The sequence below is a fragment of the Falco cherrug genome, chromosome 3, assembly GCF_023634085.1.
Source record: "Falco cherrug isolate bFalChe1 chromosome 3, bFalChe1.pri, whole genome shotgun sequence".
Taxonomy (NCBI): Eukaryota; Metazoa; Chordata; class Aves; order Falconiformes; family Falconidae; genus Falco; species Falco cherrug.
This window is the reverse complement of record NC_073699.1, coordinates 89,847,973-89,869,013: the sequence shown is the minus strand read 5'-3', so window position 1 is coordinate 89,869,013 and position 21,041 is coordinate 89,847,973. Positions and strand designations below refer to the sequence as shown.

At 39.4% G+C, this 21,041-nt stretch overlaps 1 protein-coding gene across 1 annotated transcript in view; it reads right to left on the bottom strand.

Moving 5' to 3' along the window:
- The window catches only part of CDH6 (cadherin 6), a 107,973-nt gene that overhangs the window by 45,811 nt on the left and 41,121 nt on the right, over positions 1-21,041 (bottom strand). The window contains exon 2 of the mRNA XM_055706021.1: positions 9,342-9,698. Coding sequence (XP_055561996.1) covers positions 9,342-9,569 — 228 coding nt within the window. The 5' untranslated portion in view covers positions 9,570-9,698. The remainder of the gene's footprint in view (positions 1-9,341; positions 9,699-21,041) is intronic.

Genomic DNA, 21,041 nt, shown 5'->3' with positions numbered 1-21,041 from the left:
TGGACTGATGGAAACCTCATAAAGTTCAGCACAGGCACATGCAAAGTCAAGAATAATCCTTTGCAGCACTACAGACTGGAGAGAAAACAGTTTTGCAGTGAAGTATCTGGGCATTCTGGTAGACAGGAAATTGAACATGAATCAGCAGTGTGTCCTTGCTGAGAAGAAATCCAGCCAGTTTGTTTTAGCAGAAATATAGCCTGTTGATTGAGGTTATTGATCATTCCCCTCCCTTCAGAGTTTGTGAGAATACAACTGCAGTACTGCATCTAGTATTGCCCTTCCTCTGTACAAGACACTAACATATTGCATTGAATTTACGGAAGGATCACCAAGAGGGTTAGGGGGGCTTGAGCATATGATATATGAGAAGAGGAGAGAAATGGTTTTGTTTAGAATTAAGAAGAGGAGGCTTGTTGTTTACGGTTATCAGGAGGGTGTAGAGAAGGCAGTGACAGGATGAGAGGAAATCGACACAAGTTTCAATGACGGAAATTTTTATTAGATACTAGGAGGGGGGAAAAAAAGAAGGAAAAAAAAGAAAGGAGAGATGGTTAAGTACTGAAAGAAGTGCCCAGAGAAGTTGTGGAATCTTCATCCCTGGAAATATACAGAACTTGACTAGACATTGACCTGAGCAACTTGCTCTAATTGGACCTGCTTTGAGGAGGGAGTTAGACCAGATAGACTCTAGGGGTTTCTTCCAGCCTTAAGTATTCTGTGATTCTATCTGGCAGGAGTAATATTCAGTCCCAGGCTTCAGGTAATTGTTCAGGATCCAAGATCGCCTGTCTAGGAATGTGGGTTCATTTTGACTGGAGAGCCTGGAATTCTTTTGGTGAGAATACTTGTGACTATGCTCTCCCAATGATAACATATCTAGTATTCATGAAAGAAGAAAATTCTCTCTGAAGCGCATATACTTGGTATGATCCTTTCAATCTAAATAATCAAAAAGATTTTTTTCATAAAGTAATTTCTGTAGGTAATTTTAGATATTTGATGTAGATATTTGGATGACGTGGCTTTACCAGGTGAATGGTGTAGATCCTGACAGGCTTTGTTACTTGGAAGTAGCATGAGAACCAAGCTCACACCAGTTTACAATCACCATGTATGCACACACAAGAGTTTTCATCCACAGGGCATTAACTGTTCGTCTACAACTGCCTTGTCAGTTGTTATTCTCTATGTGTACAGGACATTCTATGAAGAATTTTAGCAGTTGTAAGCAGCTTTAAGCAACTGACCTGAAATGTGTAAAACCAGAGAAAGAGCATGGAGTGGAAAGACATTATGAATGCTCTGACACCTCTGTTTGCATGCCCTTTAAATCCTTTGCTGGTGCCCCATCAGCTTGATTGCAAGGGCTGCTAGGTAGAAGGAAGCATGTCATAGAGCCAAAGGTACAGTTATATGGTTTAGTTCTGTCTTTCAGGGGCAATGTAACCTTCCATTAATAATAAGATGCTAAACACAATAGTTTTACAAATGACTTGACTTAACCAGATGTTGCCTTCCAACATGAAGATATAGTATGGACAAAGCTGAAAAACATGCTAAAGATGACTGAATGATCATTGCATGATCCTGTGTGGGGCAGTAAAACTTTATTTGTTGCAATAGACATCTAATGGTGAAATATTGTTTGATGTTTCACAAAGAGACAAGTAAGAAATAGTGCAGATAGATGATATTCTTATACAGAGAGGCCATTCCAGCTGATCTCTTCTGGAGCCCTGCTTTGTACAACACAGCATTTGCAAGTTGGGGGTAGAAGGACTGCAGGCTTCAGTGAATGCTTTGACTCTAAGATAAACAACTCTGAAAAGAAAACAGTAGGAATTACAGTTCTAGCATAAACATTTGCTGATCTGTTTTTCCACTTTTCCTTTAACATACATTTTTAACTCCCAGCACACTCAGTGTTTTATTTCTTTACAACCTTTATTGTTGTGTCAGGGGTTTTTTTTGTGAAATTAGAATAGAAGAAAGGATTGATTTATTTTTTTTTCTCATTTCCTTCCAGAGGGTGATTCTTTCCTTTCCTTCATCTGCCACCTCAGACTTTCATGATAACTACAAGCTTCACTGAATCCTGAAGTACTTGCAAGTGCATGCTGAGGTTTGTTTCACCCCATTAATGGTGAAAGCAAGCTACAGCCTGCATTAGCGCATATGGATCAACAGTAGGTATTCACATCACAACACATTTTCGGTTTGTGTTTTGAAATGCTACACTGACTGGCCACAGTTCTCAATCTGCTGCTGTCCCCCTGTGAACCTATGTTCACCAGTGAGGGAAATGGCAGCAAAAGAAAAGGAGTTTAAAACAATATGAGTTTCACTTAATAAAGAGTTTTCTCTAAGCCTTATGGTTTAATATTATTGGTAAGCTGACTGTAAACAACAAATGGTGGAGTAACATGGAGTAACAATGGTTCTTTGTCTTGAGCCTGAAAGAGGGATTTTTTTTTAAGCCGTTGCTATCCTGCAAGTTCTATATTCATGACACTGCAGCTTTATAGTGAAGACTTTACTGTGTTACACAAACAAATAAGAAAATGTAATCACAGCTTCAAAGACCAGTGATCTAAGTAACCCAAAATAAAGCATGAACTTCACCTGCAGTCTCTCCCTGGGTAGGAAGATTAATGTGTCCAGCTGTTTTTTTATAGCTAGAAGTCTAGGGGCACACAGTTCAGGAAGACATGCAGATTGCTAACAAGAGTAGGACAGGATGATCTGTGAAAAGACATGGCCCAAAAATGTAAGCACTGGTATGAGCAGACCATTAGCATATAGAAAAAAAAAAAGTTTAGTTCAGGGCACAAAAAAAGAAAAATAAGAATTAATAGAAATATTAGCTTGAGGGTCCCAGGATTTGCTTGCTTCTTTAGCTATAATGGGAAGAAGGGGAGGAGGTTATGTACCATTACACTGTAAGTACCATCATGTGCCATAATGTAGGAAAAGTGGTATGTTTGAAACAGATGGTTGTAAGGCTCTTATATTGTGTAATATATTTGGATACAAGGATAATGCCAAGTAGATTCACAATTACGATGATCGTAAACTTTAACCATGCTATATTTCCTGCCTTTTCATTTTTTGAATAACATTCTTGCCCATCCCACCCATTTCTCATTATCTCCTTTCTTAGCTCCCATATGACGGTTTAAAGTCTGCAAGCTGTTTCTGGATTGTCATCCTGGGCCTCTAACCTCTCAACTGTCCCTCATTTCAGAGTTATCTCTATTCCACAGAGACCGACAGTACAGAGAACTTCTATCAGTGCCAGTAAATCTTTCAAAGAGGAATATAAGACAAGTGTGTGTATGTGTGTGCAATTCAATATAGGAATGAAGGGCACTTGGGAAAGTCAAGTGGTGGAACATAAAATATGACTGATGGATGAGGAATGAAGGAAGTGCAGATGTGCCACAGCATTTGTTCTACCTTTTAAGAGAATGACAAGTATTCAGCCTATTGAAGCGGGAAGCTGGTGACCTAATCATTTAAACAGGGGAGGAGAGAAAGGGCTAAGAACTCTGATTTTTATTTTTTATTTTTAAATCTTGGTTTAGACATTTCGGACTTTTAGCTGTGTATAAGGTCATTTAACTTCCCTGTACATCAGTTTCCTTATGTGTAAAAGGCTGGTGGTAATGCTTCTTTCACCGCAGAGTTAAACATATGTTTGCAATTAACTAGTATTAGTACATGTAAAGGACCTTGTCACTTCCTTGTCAGGAGCAGGGGCAGGAGTGCCATAAATGGCCCACAAACACCCTATGCCCTGCTAAGAGACATGTTCCTCGCGGAGAGCAGTGCAGAGAGCTGTTAGTGCTCCCTGAGGACCACAGGACCCTCACACAGATGCTGCGCTGGAGGGAGCCTAAATCTGGAAAGGTGTAAAACTTTAGTCCTCCTCCTTCTGCCTGGGAAAGGGTATGGAGGTCCTCTGAGAGGCACAGCGTAGTCAAATTTCATTTACACATTTAGCTGTGGAAGAAGACCATTGAGGACAAGCCAGGGAGAGGGGTCCAGCCCAGAGCTTTGTGTACACTGTGGGTAGCGCTGCAACCCAGAGAGTACCTCAGATTGACTGATGCAACCTCGGGATTACTGATAGCTGTCTTTGGTTTTGCTATAACCCACTTCAAGCTCAGAAGTTGTTCAGAACTGAGAGGTCATTCAGAGACTTAAAGCCTGGCTCTTGGGCTGACAATTCTCTGGGAAGCAGAGTGCAGAATCCAGACCTGTAGGAAGGGTATTCTGAGAGTCAAAACAAGTTGAAAACTGTTTTGAGTAGACTCCCTGAATAAACAGAAGTCACAAGTGGAACTTTGAATTTCAGGCCTTGTAAAGATAACAAATAGTCACTGTGTTTGGAATCAGAAACTGAAGGTACCAAGTGTATATTGTAATGCAAGTTAAAAGATAAACAAAACAAATACTGAGCAAATGTTTGCATAGAACTCCATAAAGAATGTTAAAAGTGCAGATGGGAAGAGTCATTTTAGTCTGACTTTTCACATTTTGCTTTTTTTGGGGAAAAAAGTTTTGATGGTAAGTACAGAATGTTAGCGTACTAAAGATCTGAGAGAAAGTGAAGCTTTCTCTTGCTAGTTATCAGATCATCCAATCAAAGTATAATACCTTTTAACTATTAATGTGATCCATTACTGCCTCAAATGCTGAAAATGCATGACAATAATTTTCCTTGTTTAAATAGCCCCTCGTATGCACTCACAACCAGATATTTTGTCTCAGTATGTGACTTGGTCCCACTACTTGCAGTGGTTTGGAAAGATTCTACCTTTTGTTTGATTTGCTTCTGGTGACATACACTGCAAGGAACGGTTTTGCTTGCCTTCAGAATAGCTGTAGCCAGAAGTAAAATCAGGCAACAGAAAGGAAACCAGTACTGAAACTATACTGTGATACCATTTAGTTCGTCATCTCCTCCTCCAAAGCAGGATCAATGGTACCTTATACCATTATTGACAGAGGGGAATTTATCTTTCCCAGTGGTTCTTTCAACACCAAACAAAGGATTCTGGTTTTGCCTACAGTAATGCCATATCCTTTCTGCTTTGCCAAGCCACATAGCAGCAGGACTTTGACTTTATCTTCCTTGAAAAATGGAGTTGTCAGCAGATGATGATTGTTTATAATAGGTTGTACAGGTAGTAACATCAGATAGCTTCCAGGCAAGCATACTGCTTGAACTGTGTGAACATCAATAAGACCACCAAAAATGAAAAGTATGTCTGGAAGTTTCCTTTTAGGGCCAGACAGAGAGTGTGTGACAAAACCATTCCACAGTTCTGCCTGTTGTCAGGAAAGCAAGTTGCTTCTTTCCACTGCAGGCTGCCAGAAGCTGTTTCTGGGTTAACGAGTAAGATTTAAGACTTGTTCAGATCTTCCTTTAGTCTAAAAGAAAGTGGCATCCTATCCCTTTATGTTAACAGTAATTTGTAGGTGTGTGCTCTAACAAGACCACTCAGTGACGCCAGTACATAGATTTTATGTAGCCAATGGGACAGCCATGCAAAGATATCAAGTGCATACAAACAGTAACTATACCTTTGAGTATATTCTTGGAAAAGGCAGATTTTTTTCACTCTTTTGCCCAGGACTGTCTGAAGACCTCTAGGGAGTGTAGCACATATTCCTACATACAGCTACACTACCACTCCATTGTTTACCTGTGATTTAGAGATGCATTCACCCCCACCCTTTAAAATTGTGCTAAGCAGCCACAGGTACAACTAGGTCTCTTTTAAAACCTGACTCAAATGTTGCAAATTTTTGCTAGGTAGTAATGCAGGGCACTTCTCTATTTTGATGCTCATGTAATCCTTTTATTTTATTTTGGGACTGAGTCCCTGCCAAGTGCCATAATTTCTGAACCAGAAGAAAAGATATCTTCAGGTTAAAATGTCACTGTGCCCATCAATCACACTTCAATGAATAGCTGTAGTTCACAAGTTATTCAGCAGTGAAATGAATAATTCCACTCTAGAAGTTTTCTGCAAGTTTCTTATATTATTATGCTTGAGACTAACCAAGACTGGACGTGTGAATTTCTACTCTTTTTAAAAGGCTTTATTTCATGAATATACAGGAATGAAATTCAGGAATACAAGAACTGAATAATAAAATGATGGATCTGGTGTCAAAGCCATAGCATACAATAAACTGGTATTGATAACACTGGGAGCTTCTCGTTGGCAGCCACATATTCTTGTCCAGTGTGATACAGAAGCATATTTGGGCTGACAGTAAAGTGTGTGGCATACAAAACTAGGGAGCACTTTTTAATATCTGACTACCCATGGGTACCAAAAAAGGGCTACCTTGTTTTGTGTGTGCTTAGGCAATTATCTCCTTAAAGATGGAAAACATTTGCATTCATTGGATATGGAGTATAGAGGGTACAGAGCACAGTAGTGCTCTGGTCCATGACTTGGATGATGCTTCAGTGTTGTCTTCAGTACTGCCTTGAGCTCTATCTTCAGACAGATTACCTTCTTCATTTATCTCAAATCTGAATATATTCCCACTTTTCTTCCCCTTCTCTCTAAGACTGTTATGGTATAAATGTGGTTTCCTGTAGTATAAACAGTTACAGGATTTTGCAACTGTAATTCAGGAAGTTTATAGAAATACCACTGTTAGACTCTTTCACAACAGACTTCTTGTATCTCAGATTTTGATATAGATGTTTGAATTAAACAGATTTTAACAAATGAGAAGAAAAAAGTAAACCCAACCTGAGTAAAAGATTCTTTTTCTTGTCGCTTGTATGGAGTAATTTTTTAATAATTATGATGTTAATGCCCACCAGCTTTAAGCACTAAACAAAAAAACCCAGAAGATCCAGGTCTGACTGCTTACACAGTAAGTTGTAAGCACAGCTGCCCTTTACATACATATATTGCTATTGTTTTAAAAGATTTTCTTGTTCACATTCCTTTATGATAGAAGAGAATAAAAAGACTATAACCAAATATTCTTACCACTTTCGGTTCATATTTAAGGTTAACATTTAGTTCTCTGAGAAAAAATATGTTTCATAAATATGTTCATTATCCTCATTTGCCCACACCAATCAAGTTTAATTGCTCAGTTAAATTGTCTGGTTACCTCAATTTGGAGACATTCAGCTGTTTCTATAATTTATCCTCACACCAACACTCAACTTTGTCTAATAATAAATGGCTGCTCTTCCATGCCTCCTGGCTAATTGTTCAATTACAAGGGTGTGAGCAGTTCTGGCATTTGAAAGACATGTGAAAGGCCACTTGTGAACAGCCCAGCAACACAGAATCAATGACATTTATACGTTATGTGTTGTTTCTACGCTTTGTAATAGGAAGTGTATTAAAGTACCAATAGTAGAACAACTTTTAAAAATAACATCCACATTTCTTTCTCTTCAATGACTCCAGTTTAAACTTTTTTTGTTTTCTGGTCCAACTAGACCATTTTTTAACTGTTTCTCAGCAAACTCATCCTACAGGAATATTCCCTGCCGCATCAGTCCCTCTGAAGCCAATAGCTTCTGCTCTAACTCTGCAGTGGGGAGAATGGGGACTTAGGGCTGAGCAGGTCTAATGTAAAAATTCACAGTGAAAATTACAGGCTGTAAGACTCACCTTAGGACCACATACTTTATATACGGAGAAGGGATCCCCATTACTCTCACACTCCCAGAATAAACTGTGAAAAAGGAGAGTGCATGGAGAACTGCTGTCTTTCAATTTGTAGTTGTTTTTTGTTTTTTCCTTGACTCCATATTTCTTACACACACTCACCCCCCTTCACTGTCTCATCTTCTGTTCCTATTTGTCCTCTCTTTAGCTAAACTTTTTCTCCCAGGTCCTATCCTCTACTCCCATTTGATGTCACTTTACCCTCCTCTATCTGGATTCCTCTTCTGACTTCCTCTCCTTCCACCTCCATCTTTCTAGCTCTTCCCTCTTACTCTCTTCTGGCTTTTTTATTACCTTCTTATCTTCCTTCTCTACTTCCCCTTTCTGAGGACTCTCTGCCTTTGGCTTTTTCCTGTAGATTGGGCTCAATGGTACCCTTCATGAATACTGATTATCCTGGTCAGAGCTCTAAGAGTACTACACCATCTGAGTAGCTCTTCATTTGAATCATGCCTTGCAGCCATCCTAGCAGGAGAGAGGTGTCACATCCAGCTTTGACTGACAGTTGATTGGCAGGCAAGAAAAGCAGCCACCATCTCTCATGGGAATTCTCAGAGACTTTCAGAGGGAGATAAAATGTCAAACCACTGTGACCTGCAGCCTTTGCTAAGAGGCTTGAGAGATCAAACTAGATTAGGCATAATCCTATTTCAGTTTGGAAAACTAAGCTGTATTGTTTCTGCTTCGAATGTCATCATCAATAGCACAATTTCTGAATTCTGCAAGAGAAACTCCTATAGACTCTGGTACCATGGGCAGTATAGATTCTCTCTAGACTTACCACAGTGCATTAGCTCTGCAATTTGCATATTTACCTACATGGGGGTCTGCTGCTCAGGGAGGTGGATATTCTCAGAGTTAAGCTGTTATTTTTTTATTATTGTTGTGGTTCTTATTATGACTACTATTGTTATTATTATTTCTATTTATTTATTTATTTATTTATTTACAGACCCTTTTCTGTCAGCAGGCTTTGAGCTTAGAAATGCTCAGTTGCCTGTTGCTTCTTAGTGTATAAGCACAGTGTGCTTCAACTCTTTGTAATAGCATGGCTCATGATATTAAGGTCATGTCATAGAGTCCTCGGTGGCACCACAAAACCTTGTCAGAAAATGGCTGCAACATTGTTGTGTGCAGTGGGGGATAAAACGGGAAATTATGACCTTTTTCTGGGTAAAAAGAACCCTCACCAAAATACCAGCACTGTGATTCCCAGATACCTCAGATCAAAACTTCTTCTGGTTTATACAGTTTGACTCTAGGAAAGTTAATGTGCATGAGGGAAAATGCATATTACATTTTAAAGCTAAAAATCGGGCCTAGACAACTCTGTAATTAAGCTGCATTATTTCCAAGCAAAAATGAAAAGAAAAATCTTTAATATAATTCTGCATGATTGGCTATGGCACTTGCTGGTTAAATGAGGAACTTCCTGTTGTTGATTATAATTTGAAGCTGAAGTGCACTAACCTTTCCACTGAATTACTCCTCAGCAGAAGCTCAGCAGACAGGAAGGTGAACTAAACGTTGTAGCAGGAGTTGTTCTTACCTACTTGCTATTGCTGGCTTTCCAGTGCTTCTAAAATCAAAACATAGATATGTATGAAAGAATCTTACCTTGCCAACATATTGGTAGTCAGTTCCTGTGTATTCCTCCAATAAAAAGAACTGATTCCACATCCAGCTCCTTTTGGAACGATGGGGGTCTTGTCTGCTGCTTCCAGACAATACCAAAATCTTTTCCTTTTCTGCAAAGCCACTAGTCCTTCTGGATAATGAAGTTAAGAAACTTTGGTGGGGCTGACCAGCCCAAAATAGCAGCCAGAAGCAATGGTAAGTTCTCATCACGGCAACACAAGAAAAATCTAAATAACCACTTTTTGTCTTGTCCTCAAACTAACCTACTTTACTGCACTGAATCCAATCTCATGCCGTCTTCCTTCTTCAAATAGTCTTTGCAGTCTCAAAGGATCTCTGAAAAGAAAAACAACAAATTTTTGAGCTTTTTCAAAGGTACTTAACATTCATGACTACAGTAAACAAGTCCAAAAAAAGTAGAAGAGTAATAGCGATTGTTGAAAATCTGGACTGTTTCTGGTTCAAAATGTTGCACGTGGTCCTTCAAATAATCTGGGGGGATCTATATTGAATAGGAGGAAGGAGTTGCGATATTTGGGGTTTTTTGGGGGTCCCCCCCCCTTAACTCAATTTACTTCCATTCATCAACTAAGGCAAACCAGGCATTTCTCTTTTTTACTGCCCGAACTTTGGGACGTAACTGCTCAGTTTCTGACTGGGGATCTTGATGAGGTTATCTTATTACATCGAAGAAGGGCTAGCAAGAGTACACCTGTCTTCCCAGGAAGTATTCTGTCACTATAGTTATGGGCTGAAGAGCCTGGACTTAGAGAACTCCAGGATTTCCCCCTCACATTTAAGGAGTTTTGCCTTTGGCTTCATTTAGGTGGGGACGAGTAAACAGGTTAGTGAAATAAATGTGCATATTTGTCAATATCTCCCACATACTAGACCTGTTTGATACTGTGTAGGAACTTCAGTGGACATTTTGGTTTTCTCAGTTACCTACTGCCAGAGTTTTGTACCAAGTTTTGGAACTTTAAATACCAAGTTATATATGTAAATGCTTTAATTAGTAACTTCTAAAATAATAATAATAAAAAAATCAGCTATTTCATTGCTATCTGTGGGTTCTTACTAGGTACTGCTTCCTAGTATATAGTATATATTAATAATATCATTATTAATACTAAATATCTGTGCACCTACAAGATAATTATGAAAATGATCCCTATCTCTGAAGATTGCATGGGTTTCATCATGAAAAAAGCTACACAAAAAGTACCACAGTGTAGTGAAGCCAGTTCTGTTTTTTAAAAAACATTGAAAGCTTCTCTTCGGGAAGAAGAAATGGTACTATGAGTCTCAGGTAATCAGTCAGGCAAAATGCCTAATGAACAGCTTCGGAATGTTTTATAATGTGAAGAAATCAGAATTAGTTGACAGAAACAGTCCACAACATATATGTTTCATAAAGACTTTGTTAATTTTTTAGTCCAAACAGATCCATACTTTTAGAGAAGGATAATTTCATTAAATTTCATTCGGTTTTGCATAGATTCTTTTAAGTTAAGTTTGTTCCCCCCTCCATATTCTGTTCAGAAAACAATAATTCTGAACCAGCTTAAAATTCAATGCAGCAGTTCTGAATCTTTGTAAATACTGTGGAATGACAGTCTCACTATACCAAATTTAAAAGAGGAATTTATTTTTTTTCTAAGCATTTTACACAGCACTGCTTGGATCATATTCTATATCAAAGGTCTTTTTTTTCCCTATATTATGTGTGTTTGGTTTTTTTGAAGGTGTAAATCGGGCAGAATTTAGCTTTTGAGCTACAATGATGGAGTTAAAGCATTTAAAATTCCTCAGATTTGCCACTCTTCTGGTTCTCATTGTTCTTAATAATGAATTACATGAAATAACCTCAAGTCTCTTACGGTTCCTCTTAGAAAATACCACTTAGCTTTTAGATGGGGAGTAGGTAATGGAACAGGGCTGTTCAAACAATATTGTTTTACTGCTTCACAAGGTAAAATACTGTAAAAAGGTAACTTCTGGATGAGGAGTCAGTTTTTTTAGCGTTAAGAGGAAGAAGAGAAAAGGTACAATTAATTCTGAAGCAGTGTAGTTTTCTCCAGAGAAGAGAGAAGGTTTGTAGTTAGCTCTCGTTACTGCCAGTGAACTTCCCGTAGGCAAAACCAACTCTGTCCTGCAGGTCGTGGAAGCTGTGTCCACATAAACTTTGAGCATTGTGAGATAGACACAGGCACACATACCTGTAACCGTACACACACACACGCACACAGATCCAACAGCAACAACTGACCTGCTGCCCACCACAAGGTGACCTTCATAGAGCAGGAACAGAAACAGAGTGACTAAGCTTTAAAATTTTTTTCAACAATCGCTTTTAGTGCGATTCATGGAGCAGGGGCAAATAAGTGCACAGGTCGCTAAAGGGGAACATGGACAGATTCAGGCTCCGGAGACCTGAAGTGGCTTTAATTCTCTCCCAGTTTATACTCTCTTAACCACCTGCTGTACCCTTCTGACGTGCGAAAGGTCTTGTCCTTTACCACTCTGCTAACATCCACTCCTCTAACCCCCAGCTCTGAGTGGAGTCTGTTCTAGTGGGCATTTCCCTGGTGTGATGTGAAAGAGGAGATTATATCTCACACAATATTTTTGACTTCCATTTTCCTGCCAGGTTGCTTTGCAGGGAGGTTGGTGCCTGCCCAGGTGAGTTAATTAGTGCCCTGGCAAGCTGCCATTTAACAGCACACCCCTCGTGATCTGTGCTTGGCGTGCAGATGTGAAAAGATGGATGAGACAGCAGCTCTGGCTGTGCCCACACGGCTCGCCTTATCAGGGAGACAGGGTCTGAGGTAGGGACTGCAGCATAGGAGAAAACCTATTTTTTGCTATTAGTGCAGTCTGCATGGATTGCTGAGGCATAAGCGAGTGAAAATCATCACTTGACAGGCTCCCCCAGTGCTCATCTCGTTATTCCTATGGCCACATCGCACAGTGGGGCTCCGCACCTCTGGTCCTGCACTTAATGTTTCCTAAGCAGTGCTACCCAGAGCAGCATCAACTACACAGGATTTGTACCAACCTTAAAGAATCGGTCCTTCAAGTGCCAATTGCCAGGAAACAATTATTCCTGGGGGGAATTTTCTGCACTTGAAGTCAGCTATATTTCACAGGTCTGATGTCATGGGAGAGGTTTATAGTGGCTCGTGCTGAAATATAGCTCACGAGAATGATATCATAGCTGTGAAATACAGCCTTTTACTCTCCTCTGCAGAGGTGTGTCGAAAATGCTGAAATAAGGGCATGATCCCATAATGTCCTTCTTGACTGGGAAGTCTTCTGAAGCAGCAGATCAGCTAAGCCCCAGCAGCTTCCCTGTGAGTGGCAAGAGAGGAGGCACACCTTTACAGACCTTGGCTTAAGCATGCAATTGGGTAAGTACCAAATGACATGCAGGGTGTCTTTGCCCTCTAGGTGCTGATAACTGTTTTATGGGTCATAGTGATAAATTCAGTTGAGTGAATAAAAAGCACAGAAGCACTATACTCTAAGCGGAGCCTTTAGCAAAGAGTGAGATCCTGTGGCTCTTAAATGCCATTCTGTGCTCCAGTCCCTGTGTCTCATGCTCCAGAGAGGTCTCTGCAAAAAAAAAAAAAAAAAAAGTTTTTCTTGTGCAATCTCCTTTCTTTATTTTGAAGACAAGCCATTCACCAGGGATATTTTATTTTCTTCAAATGTAGATGTGCAAATAACTGATGGGACCTTGGGATCGTGGCTAAAATGTCTTTGTTTTCTTTACATCATGTAAAGATGAGCAGTAAGACAAAAGGGCTGCTTTAAGTATGGTGTTCTCTCGACCATCAGCCCGGTCAGCTTGTTGCGGAACTCATCATGTTCAACTGTCAAGAATGAAAAACAATTTTACTGTACAACAGACTCAGACAACTGGCTTAGCTCTGTCAGCTCAAATATATAGCAAATCTGGGGGGTTTATGGGAGAAGAAGGAATCTGCATAGCCAAGCATTAAAAGAATCACAGTCTAACTTTAGGTATGATGATTGTTAACATAAAAACACTGTTACTTGCAGTCACAGAACTGTCTTTGGTGTGACAAGCTGCAGATTTAAAGTTTATGTTCATGCCTCTTTGAAGGATCAAACCCTCAAACAATTGCTTAATCAGTATAAACATCAACTTACTTCAAAATCATTTCCCCTAGGTGATGATATTCTTAGTCAACCTTTCTATTCACCTTCTCCCACAGTATCTCATTAATGTAGGTAATGTCTTGATGACACCAGTGTGAGAATTCAGTGCAAATTCACACCCTTTCAGAGAAATACTTAATTATTTCAGCTATAAATCAAAGAGAAAATGTGTCCATTGGAGTTGCTCCTACAAATCAGGGAGCTCTGCCCTGGACATGCCTTTCTGGCACAGTGACAGGCATCAGGTGCAAATTCTTGACACCAGGAACCCCAAAGATGTTCCACCTTCACTCCCACTCAGCCCTGTGGGTTGTGCTGCGCTTCCCAGCTGCTGGTTAAATAAATCAGACTAGCAAAGAGCATTCCCGTGAGAGGTAACAGCGAGGAGAGGGAAAACACTTTTTCTTCATTCTTTTCTGTTCAGCCCCATAGTATCCCCTCCTCAATAAACTCTCAAAAGAATATGTTTTATAAAGTGTCCTAGATTCTGGACTTGAAAATTTCTTTTCAGATTCCATGCATTTAATTATTCTTCTGTATGTATTTATAAATCCTGGATGTTATGGGCTGCTGATTATTAGATTTTAGATAGCCTCTAAATATGCCAACAACCATCACTGTCTCTAAAGTTTCTGACATAACCTTTATTTAAACAGAAGTGCTGATATTTTTTTCTCTTTTTTTCTTTTTTTCTCTTTTATTCACTAGTCATCTAGGTGCAGTTTCATTGTTTGAGGGTTGGGTACAAACCTTCATACATTAGGAATTAAGGTCCATTAGTACAATGGAATGAATATTAATTGTATTTTCAGGAATTGATAATGCATTGTTATTCTCACACAGACCCTGAGTAAGGAGCTGAAAGTTAGTAAGTGATGTGGTATAGTAATTTAGGAAACTAAGCATGGGAAATGTTGTAGGTTTAGGTGGATTTTGTTTGCGTTTTTCTTTTTTCTCATTTATGCAACACAACTAAACTGCATCCATCGTCACAGACACCATTTAGATTCTTGGGTAAAAATGCACAAAGACAGAATAGAGCCTGCTCTTTCATTCTAGCAGATGACACTGTGAATCCAGCAGCGTATGTGCCTTCACTGCCCCCAAATCAGGTCTGATTTATGGTTGGTGGTGGATAGATGCAGACCAGTTCCTGGCTTCTTTAATAGTCATATTATATGAAGTACATACAACACTTTTGGAAGAAAAGGAGGATTTTGCTCTGGTAGCTTTAAATTATATTTAATTTTGTAGAAGATGTGGAGATGCACTAAAAATATTCTGATATCATACCTTTCGGATGCATACTCAGCCAGTACCGATTTGAGTTTGCCAGGCAAACTGACCCTGTTTAAATCCCAACCAATTCTACAGAGCAAATGGCCCACCACAGAAACTGGATTGCAGGTTTCAGTTTCCCTGTGCAGGACAACCAGTTGCTAGTCCTCTGGCAAGAACATGCAGTGAGAGATACTCTCCATACTCACACAGTCCTGCTGGAAGAACCTTCCCCTGGCTTAAGCATCAGGTGCAAGTATTTAACCCATCAAGCCTGACAGAGAGGAGGAAGACATCAACACTTAATTGTCAAAGCCTGAGGAATGAAAGATGGGGAAAGCATTAATGGGGGAGAAGAATAATGGCCAAATCCCGTGTTTGCTGTGCAAAGTGGGATAGTCTGTAGTATGGAATGAGGCATGTTAGGTGAGGATCTGGTGATCAGTTGCTTGTATTTTACCTTGTTGCAAAGCCATGCCCAAGAAGCAATGTCTAAGTCTCTAAGGAAATTTGAATGACCCAGGGAAGCCAGGACCCTAGGCTGTCCTTGTGGCTGTCCTTGCAAATGTAAAGTATGTGGTTCTGCTACCCTGCAGGCAAGACTGCAAGGAAAGGATTAAGGCTGTATGGGAAATCTGCAGAAAAATTATTCTCATCGGGGGGGTGGGGGAAAGGTTAAAGTAGCAATAGTTGTACAAAGAAAAGACAGTATTCCAGCTAACTTCAAAAAAACGGAGGCTTCCAGATTTATCACATTAACTTCTTTTCAGTGTCATATTCTTACATTTTAATATATCATATTGATACATTTTCATACATAGCAAAGAATTCCTTACTAGATTTTCAGTAATAGCTAAGTTTCATGTGCTCAGAAGCTGTAACACTGCAGACTTGTCCATAATTGACTTGGACTTAAAAAGCAGTTGTTGAGTTTGAGCTTACTTTACAATTACATCTCTCTTATGACCAGTCAGATCTGGAAGTCTCCATCTAATAATTTTCTCAAATGTGAATTAGCTTTTACAGCTCTGAAATCCAAATGCTTTTTTTCCTTCATTGTCCATGAGGCATTCCTTTGTAAATAATCATCAACAGAAAAAAAAAATATCAATTTTTCAGTGTGAAGATAGCTGAGGAAATTTTAATCTTCTGATGTTCACCTTTTTTTTTTTCCTATCTTTGTTATATAAACCCATATACTCTAGCGATCATTCCTGTAAATACACCTCTGAAATAATAAAACTGAACAGAGCCAAGAGAGAATTCAAACTGAAAGATTTGTGGTTTTAAACTAGAGGCACTTTCTGAAGACGTGAAGTACACAATGTAATTGCAGCCATCAGTGGTTGATTATAGTGTCTTTCAAAGTAATTTTTTTATTCAATTCTCTCAGCATGAAAAAAGGTCCAGAACTATAAAAATAACTAAATGCAGAAGAAATGTTAAGATAACTACCACCTCTATCCTGCACTAGGATCTATTAATGTGGCACTTTTGAACAATGCAACTGCTTTAATGCTGGTGGACCTGAACGCACACAAACACCAGCCTTCACAAAAGCACACCCTGACAAAAGAGAGAAAGTGAGAAGTACATCTTCATCTTTAGTTCATGACTGGTGGTGGCAAAAGACGACTGTATGACTTTATGAAGTAGCTGGTGACTGGATTGATGATGATGTTTGTCTGCTCTCAGATATTTTGATTTTTTTTTTTCACCTGGCATTTGAAAAGAGCCTTAGTGTCATCCTTTTCCAGAGATGCCCACTCTAAGTCTGTATTTAGCCACACTGTGAGCGTGTCTTTTGTCCACTGTGCATAAACAGCCTCAACACAAAAGATCGAAGCACAGTAAGGAAATCGTGTTTCCATTGTATGGTTGCATAAAGTGACTTTTCTGTGGTCATTCAACGTTACCTGTGCAGGGCTGGAGCGTGGACTTAGATTTCCTGAGGCATACAGCAGCATTTTAATCACAAGGTTATTCTTCTTCCTTTCTGATGGTGTGCCAGTCCAAGCCATAATATCTGTGCTTTAACCACCACGTGCACCTTTGCTGCACAGACTGGCTGGATGTAGGCGTATGCTGGAGAGTGTGTGGACGCTGTAGTTGAAACACCTGGAAAAGGATCTGATGTCCCCTGGGTGTGCAGGCAAGAGCAGTAACTGCTGCAAGAGCAGCAACATTATGTAGGTGTCACAGACTAGTCACCTCTGCAAGCAGCTATATGGAGGAGGAAGGACGGACCCAGCTCCAGCTGATCCTATCCTCTTTGTGGTGCTTCTGTGTGGCATTAAGAGGAAGCAGTAGCTGGTCTTGCAAAAGGCTTCTTGCCACTTCTGCCTTTTGCAGGTGATGGGACAGGTCTCCACGATATTTTATTGTCCCCCTGCAGCCGGAAGCATTCCCCTAATGCTTCGTTACAACCAACAACAGGGGACGGGTATGTGACTAGCAGCTAATACTAATGCTGTAAATCATATTAAGTTTTTCCTTGATGGAAAGAAGACTAAAACAGCTAAGCAATTTAGTAGTAAAAAACATTTAGTAGGAGAACAAATAGGTAGCACTCCTACTGCTATGCATATCTGATACATGGGTCTTTTATTCCTGAATGATATCTTAATGGCAGAGAGTAGCAGATGTACATGGAATCATAGCCAAAGGATTTTCAGCAGTACCAAAAGTATCCCTGAACGCATGAAAATTGTTGCAGCACTTGATGGAACTCTCTAGTGTTGTCATCCTGTTGTGAAAGTTACTGTTGTTTTCAGACATGCAATAAGCTGCTATCAAGCTTGCAGTTGTTTTTATAAAGTTGGGATTTTCCCTAACCCTATTTATCTATCTATTTATTTATTTATTTTAGAATAGAGAACTACCAGGTTCTTCAAAGCAGGAGTGTCATCAAAAAGGAATTCAGACTACGTTATTCAACAAAATTTGATGTCTGAAAAGGAGCCTAGTCTCCCTACCCAGTTAATAGAAAGTGAAAGACTCTTGGGTGACTCGAAGTGCCTAAGTTAAAGCATTTTGTCACTCCACTAAAAAAGCTACATCGTTTGAATGCATCTTCTTCTATTTCTTTTTAGGCACTGGTACTTGAAAGTCTCCTAGACAGACTCTTAGAAATGATCAGTGACATTGTAGGCTTTTCATTGTAAAGCAAAAATGGAGCTGTTTTAAATAAGACTCCATTCTGAGAAAGGCATGAGATGCCACCACCCAAAAATCTCTAGTAAGGGAACTATTCCAAATCTTTAGGCACATTAAAAAAACATCTGGTCAGCCTCTCCCTGAAAACTGTTTCTTGTATTGTAGAAGAGATATCCTGTTTCACTTTTTCTATGCGCACTCAGCCTACCATTTATCAGGCATCTATCTCCACGCCATGAGAGGAAAATTATCCACAAGCTCCCATAAATGAGACAGAACCATAGACAACAGATCCTGTCTTTGCTGATCAGCAATTACTTAAAGCCAAGGTGTCAGCCATACTCTCCAAACACAAGAGGAAAAGTCTGGGCTTGCAGCTGCTTTAGTGGCCTTGCAGTTCTCCCTCAAGCATTGCAGTGTGATAATGAAGGCAGAGGCTATACTGCCACACGCATAGCCAGGAATAAAAGAAAGGAGGAGGTAAGGTTTCTTTTTCAATAGGCACCAGCATATCTTCCTATCAAAGACTAACTATTTTTGATGTAGTAATGAAGCAGTTCAATAACAGACACAAGTAAAAGAAAATTCTTTGACAGGAATGTCCTGGTTGTGCTTTGGGCAGTGTATACTGTTGTCAAACATGATATTAATTGCTAAAATCCTGATTTATTTCCTACAGAAGAAACTCACAGACTGAGATAATGGGATTATAGCAACTGGTACAACTAAGGGCTAACAGGTAGGTGGAGTTCCCCTGATTCTAATTTAGGCATATTAGAGTTTATGCACTTCTATATGTGCAAAAGAGTTTGTTCTTTTCTACTTTTTGCATTTTGGCTATTTACAACTGTCTGTAACTTCACATTTCTTGGATAGCCACAATCCTACATGTGATTGCTACTATCCTTTTTGTTTGCCTCTTTTTAGTGACCCTAATCTCTTCTGCCTGCCTTTTGCAGTTCCCCCTTACAGCAACTTTCCTTGCTACCCCCACATTTTCAGCGTGCCCCATTTCATCTGTGGGAGAGCAAAGCAGTTGTCTGTCTTAAGCAGTTTTCCATTCACCAGCTGCTGTTTGCTTCATTCTCTCTGCTAGAGGTTCAGTGCTCACCATATTTTTCTTTACTTCTTGACAGAAAAGTGTGATAATTTCCCACTATGAAGCTAGGTGAACCATAGGGACATATGGTACTGGACCTGGGGAAGATAGAAATAGCTGAACTTTGGCTTTGTATTTGATTGTCAAGGGCCTTCTTATTTCTTATAGACTTTCATGGTCATTTACCAGTGTGAAATGGATGCAGAGTGGTACCAAATCAGAAACGCCTGCAATGCTCGGCTTATTGTGGGCAAGTGAACTGCATTTGTGCAAATATGCTCCAACAGAAGCAATCAACTGGAAAATAGAGAGATGCCCATTAAGACTCATTTCATTACGAGAGTGCTATTAAAAGAACTGTAGATTAGTAGGTCACATCTTTTCTTTGATGAAAGAGTTTATTATTTCTTTGATCGTGACAGTAACTGGCTACACTAAAATGCTATAGCTTCTTTAAAAGCCTCTTAATGTTACCTCTATTAACTGCACAGCTTAAGCTGTAGCAGAAGAGCTAATGCAGATCTGCTGGCCTCCCTTCTCAGATCTCTTGATCCTACTTGGGATCCTATTAAGGGTCTAGGAGATCTTCTCAAGCAGGGCTGTAATGAATGACAGCAGGTGGAAATATCCATGGCAAGTCCTCCTGGGCTACCCTCATGGCTAGCTTAAAAAAAAAAAAAAAAAAAAAAGATGCAGCAGTGTAAGGGACTATTTCTGCTACTAGGATACTAGGACTGGTTAATGACTATTAAAATAGGAATAAGGCACGTTTGAGGTTCATCCAGGGTGAATAAATACCACGCCATGATGGCAGGGATGTTCTAGAAATCTGGCTAGTGGGACATTCTTGTCCAGGCAAGATGATTTATTTGTTGTACCACTGCATGCCAGAATCATCTACACTCTGCCTGTGACTTCAGGTGAGGCAATAAACTTTACCACTTCAGTGTGTATTTCCAGCCACTTGATGACTCATTACTTAACTGAGGTTTTGTGAACAGTGAGTGATGTTTCTGAAACTCTTGAAGTTTCTTGAATAGGAAACATGCATACTTGCTTTTCAAATCACTAATCTGAGAGGTGGTTTTCTTCTTTGAAAAGGGCCTTTTAATATGTTTTTGCTAGTAATTTTATGTTTCTCAGAATATGAAAATGTATAAAAGAATAATGTTACTTGTGACTGAATAGCTTCTGAAGTATTTAATAATGCCACTTATGTCACTAGTTCTTTGAAAACTTTAATGAGTTGTTTAATTAGGAATATTGAGGGAATTTGAATCACACAATTATTTTTTTTTCTCTCTTAGTTCACACAGCTCTGCATACATACACTGCGAACATCAAATAATACAAGTGACTAACCCCTTTGCTTGTATTATTAAAGCATACTCCTGCAGGCATTAAAAACTGTAGGAAGGTTCCTTTCAGTGCTATGTATCACATCCCTGTAAACATGTTGCTGCTTAGGAGTAAAAAAAAATCTGGAAAGATTCCAATCTGCTTAAGACAATTGGTGTTAAAAGTATTGTTAAATTCTTTGCAATTATAAGTAGAATCTCTTTGGGATATAAGAAGAGTTTATAATTTTTTGGAAGTGAGGTATCTAATGGAATTACTGAAATCTTCCCCACGTGTAATGGAGACGTGAATGTGGTGCTTTATTTTAAAATCTGTTCCAGACAGACTCTTTGTCATCATTTTCCATGGAAGGTAGCGGGAGTCACACTGCAACTCTTAACTATATTGTTAATGCTGAATAACTATGTGATCATCATACACAGCAAATTGGGGATTAGAAGCTTCTAGGACAGCTCTGCTATTATGTTTTAGACAACTGAAGGAGCTAATCCTAAAAATACAAAATGTCTGATGTAAGTGGTTGTTCTAGGTCCAGGATTCAGTGGGACGTTGCTCTGTGCAAGCCTCTGAAGACGGCAAAATTGGCCTCCTTTGTTCAGTGG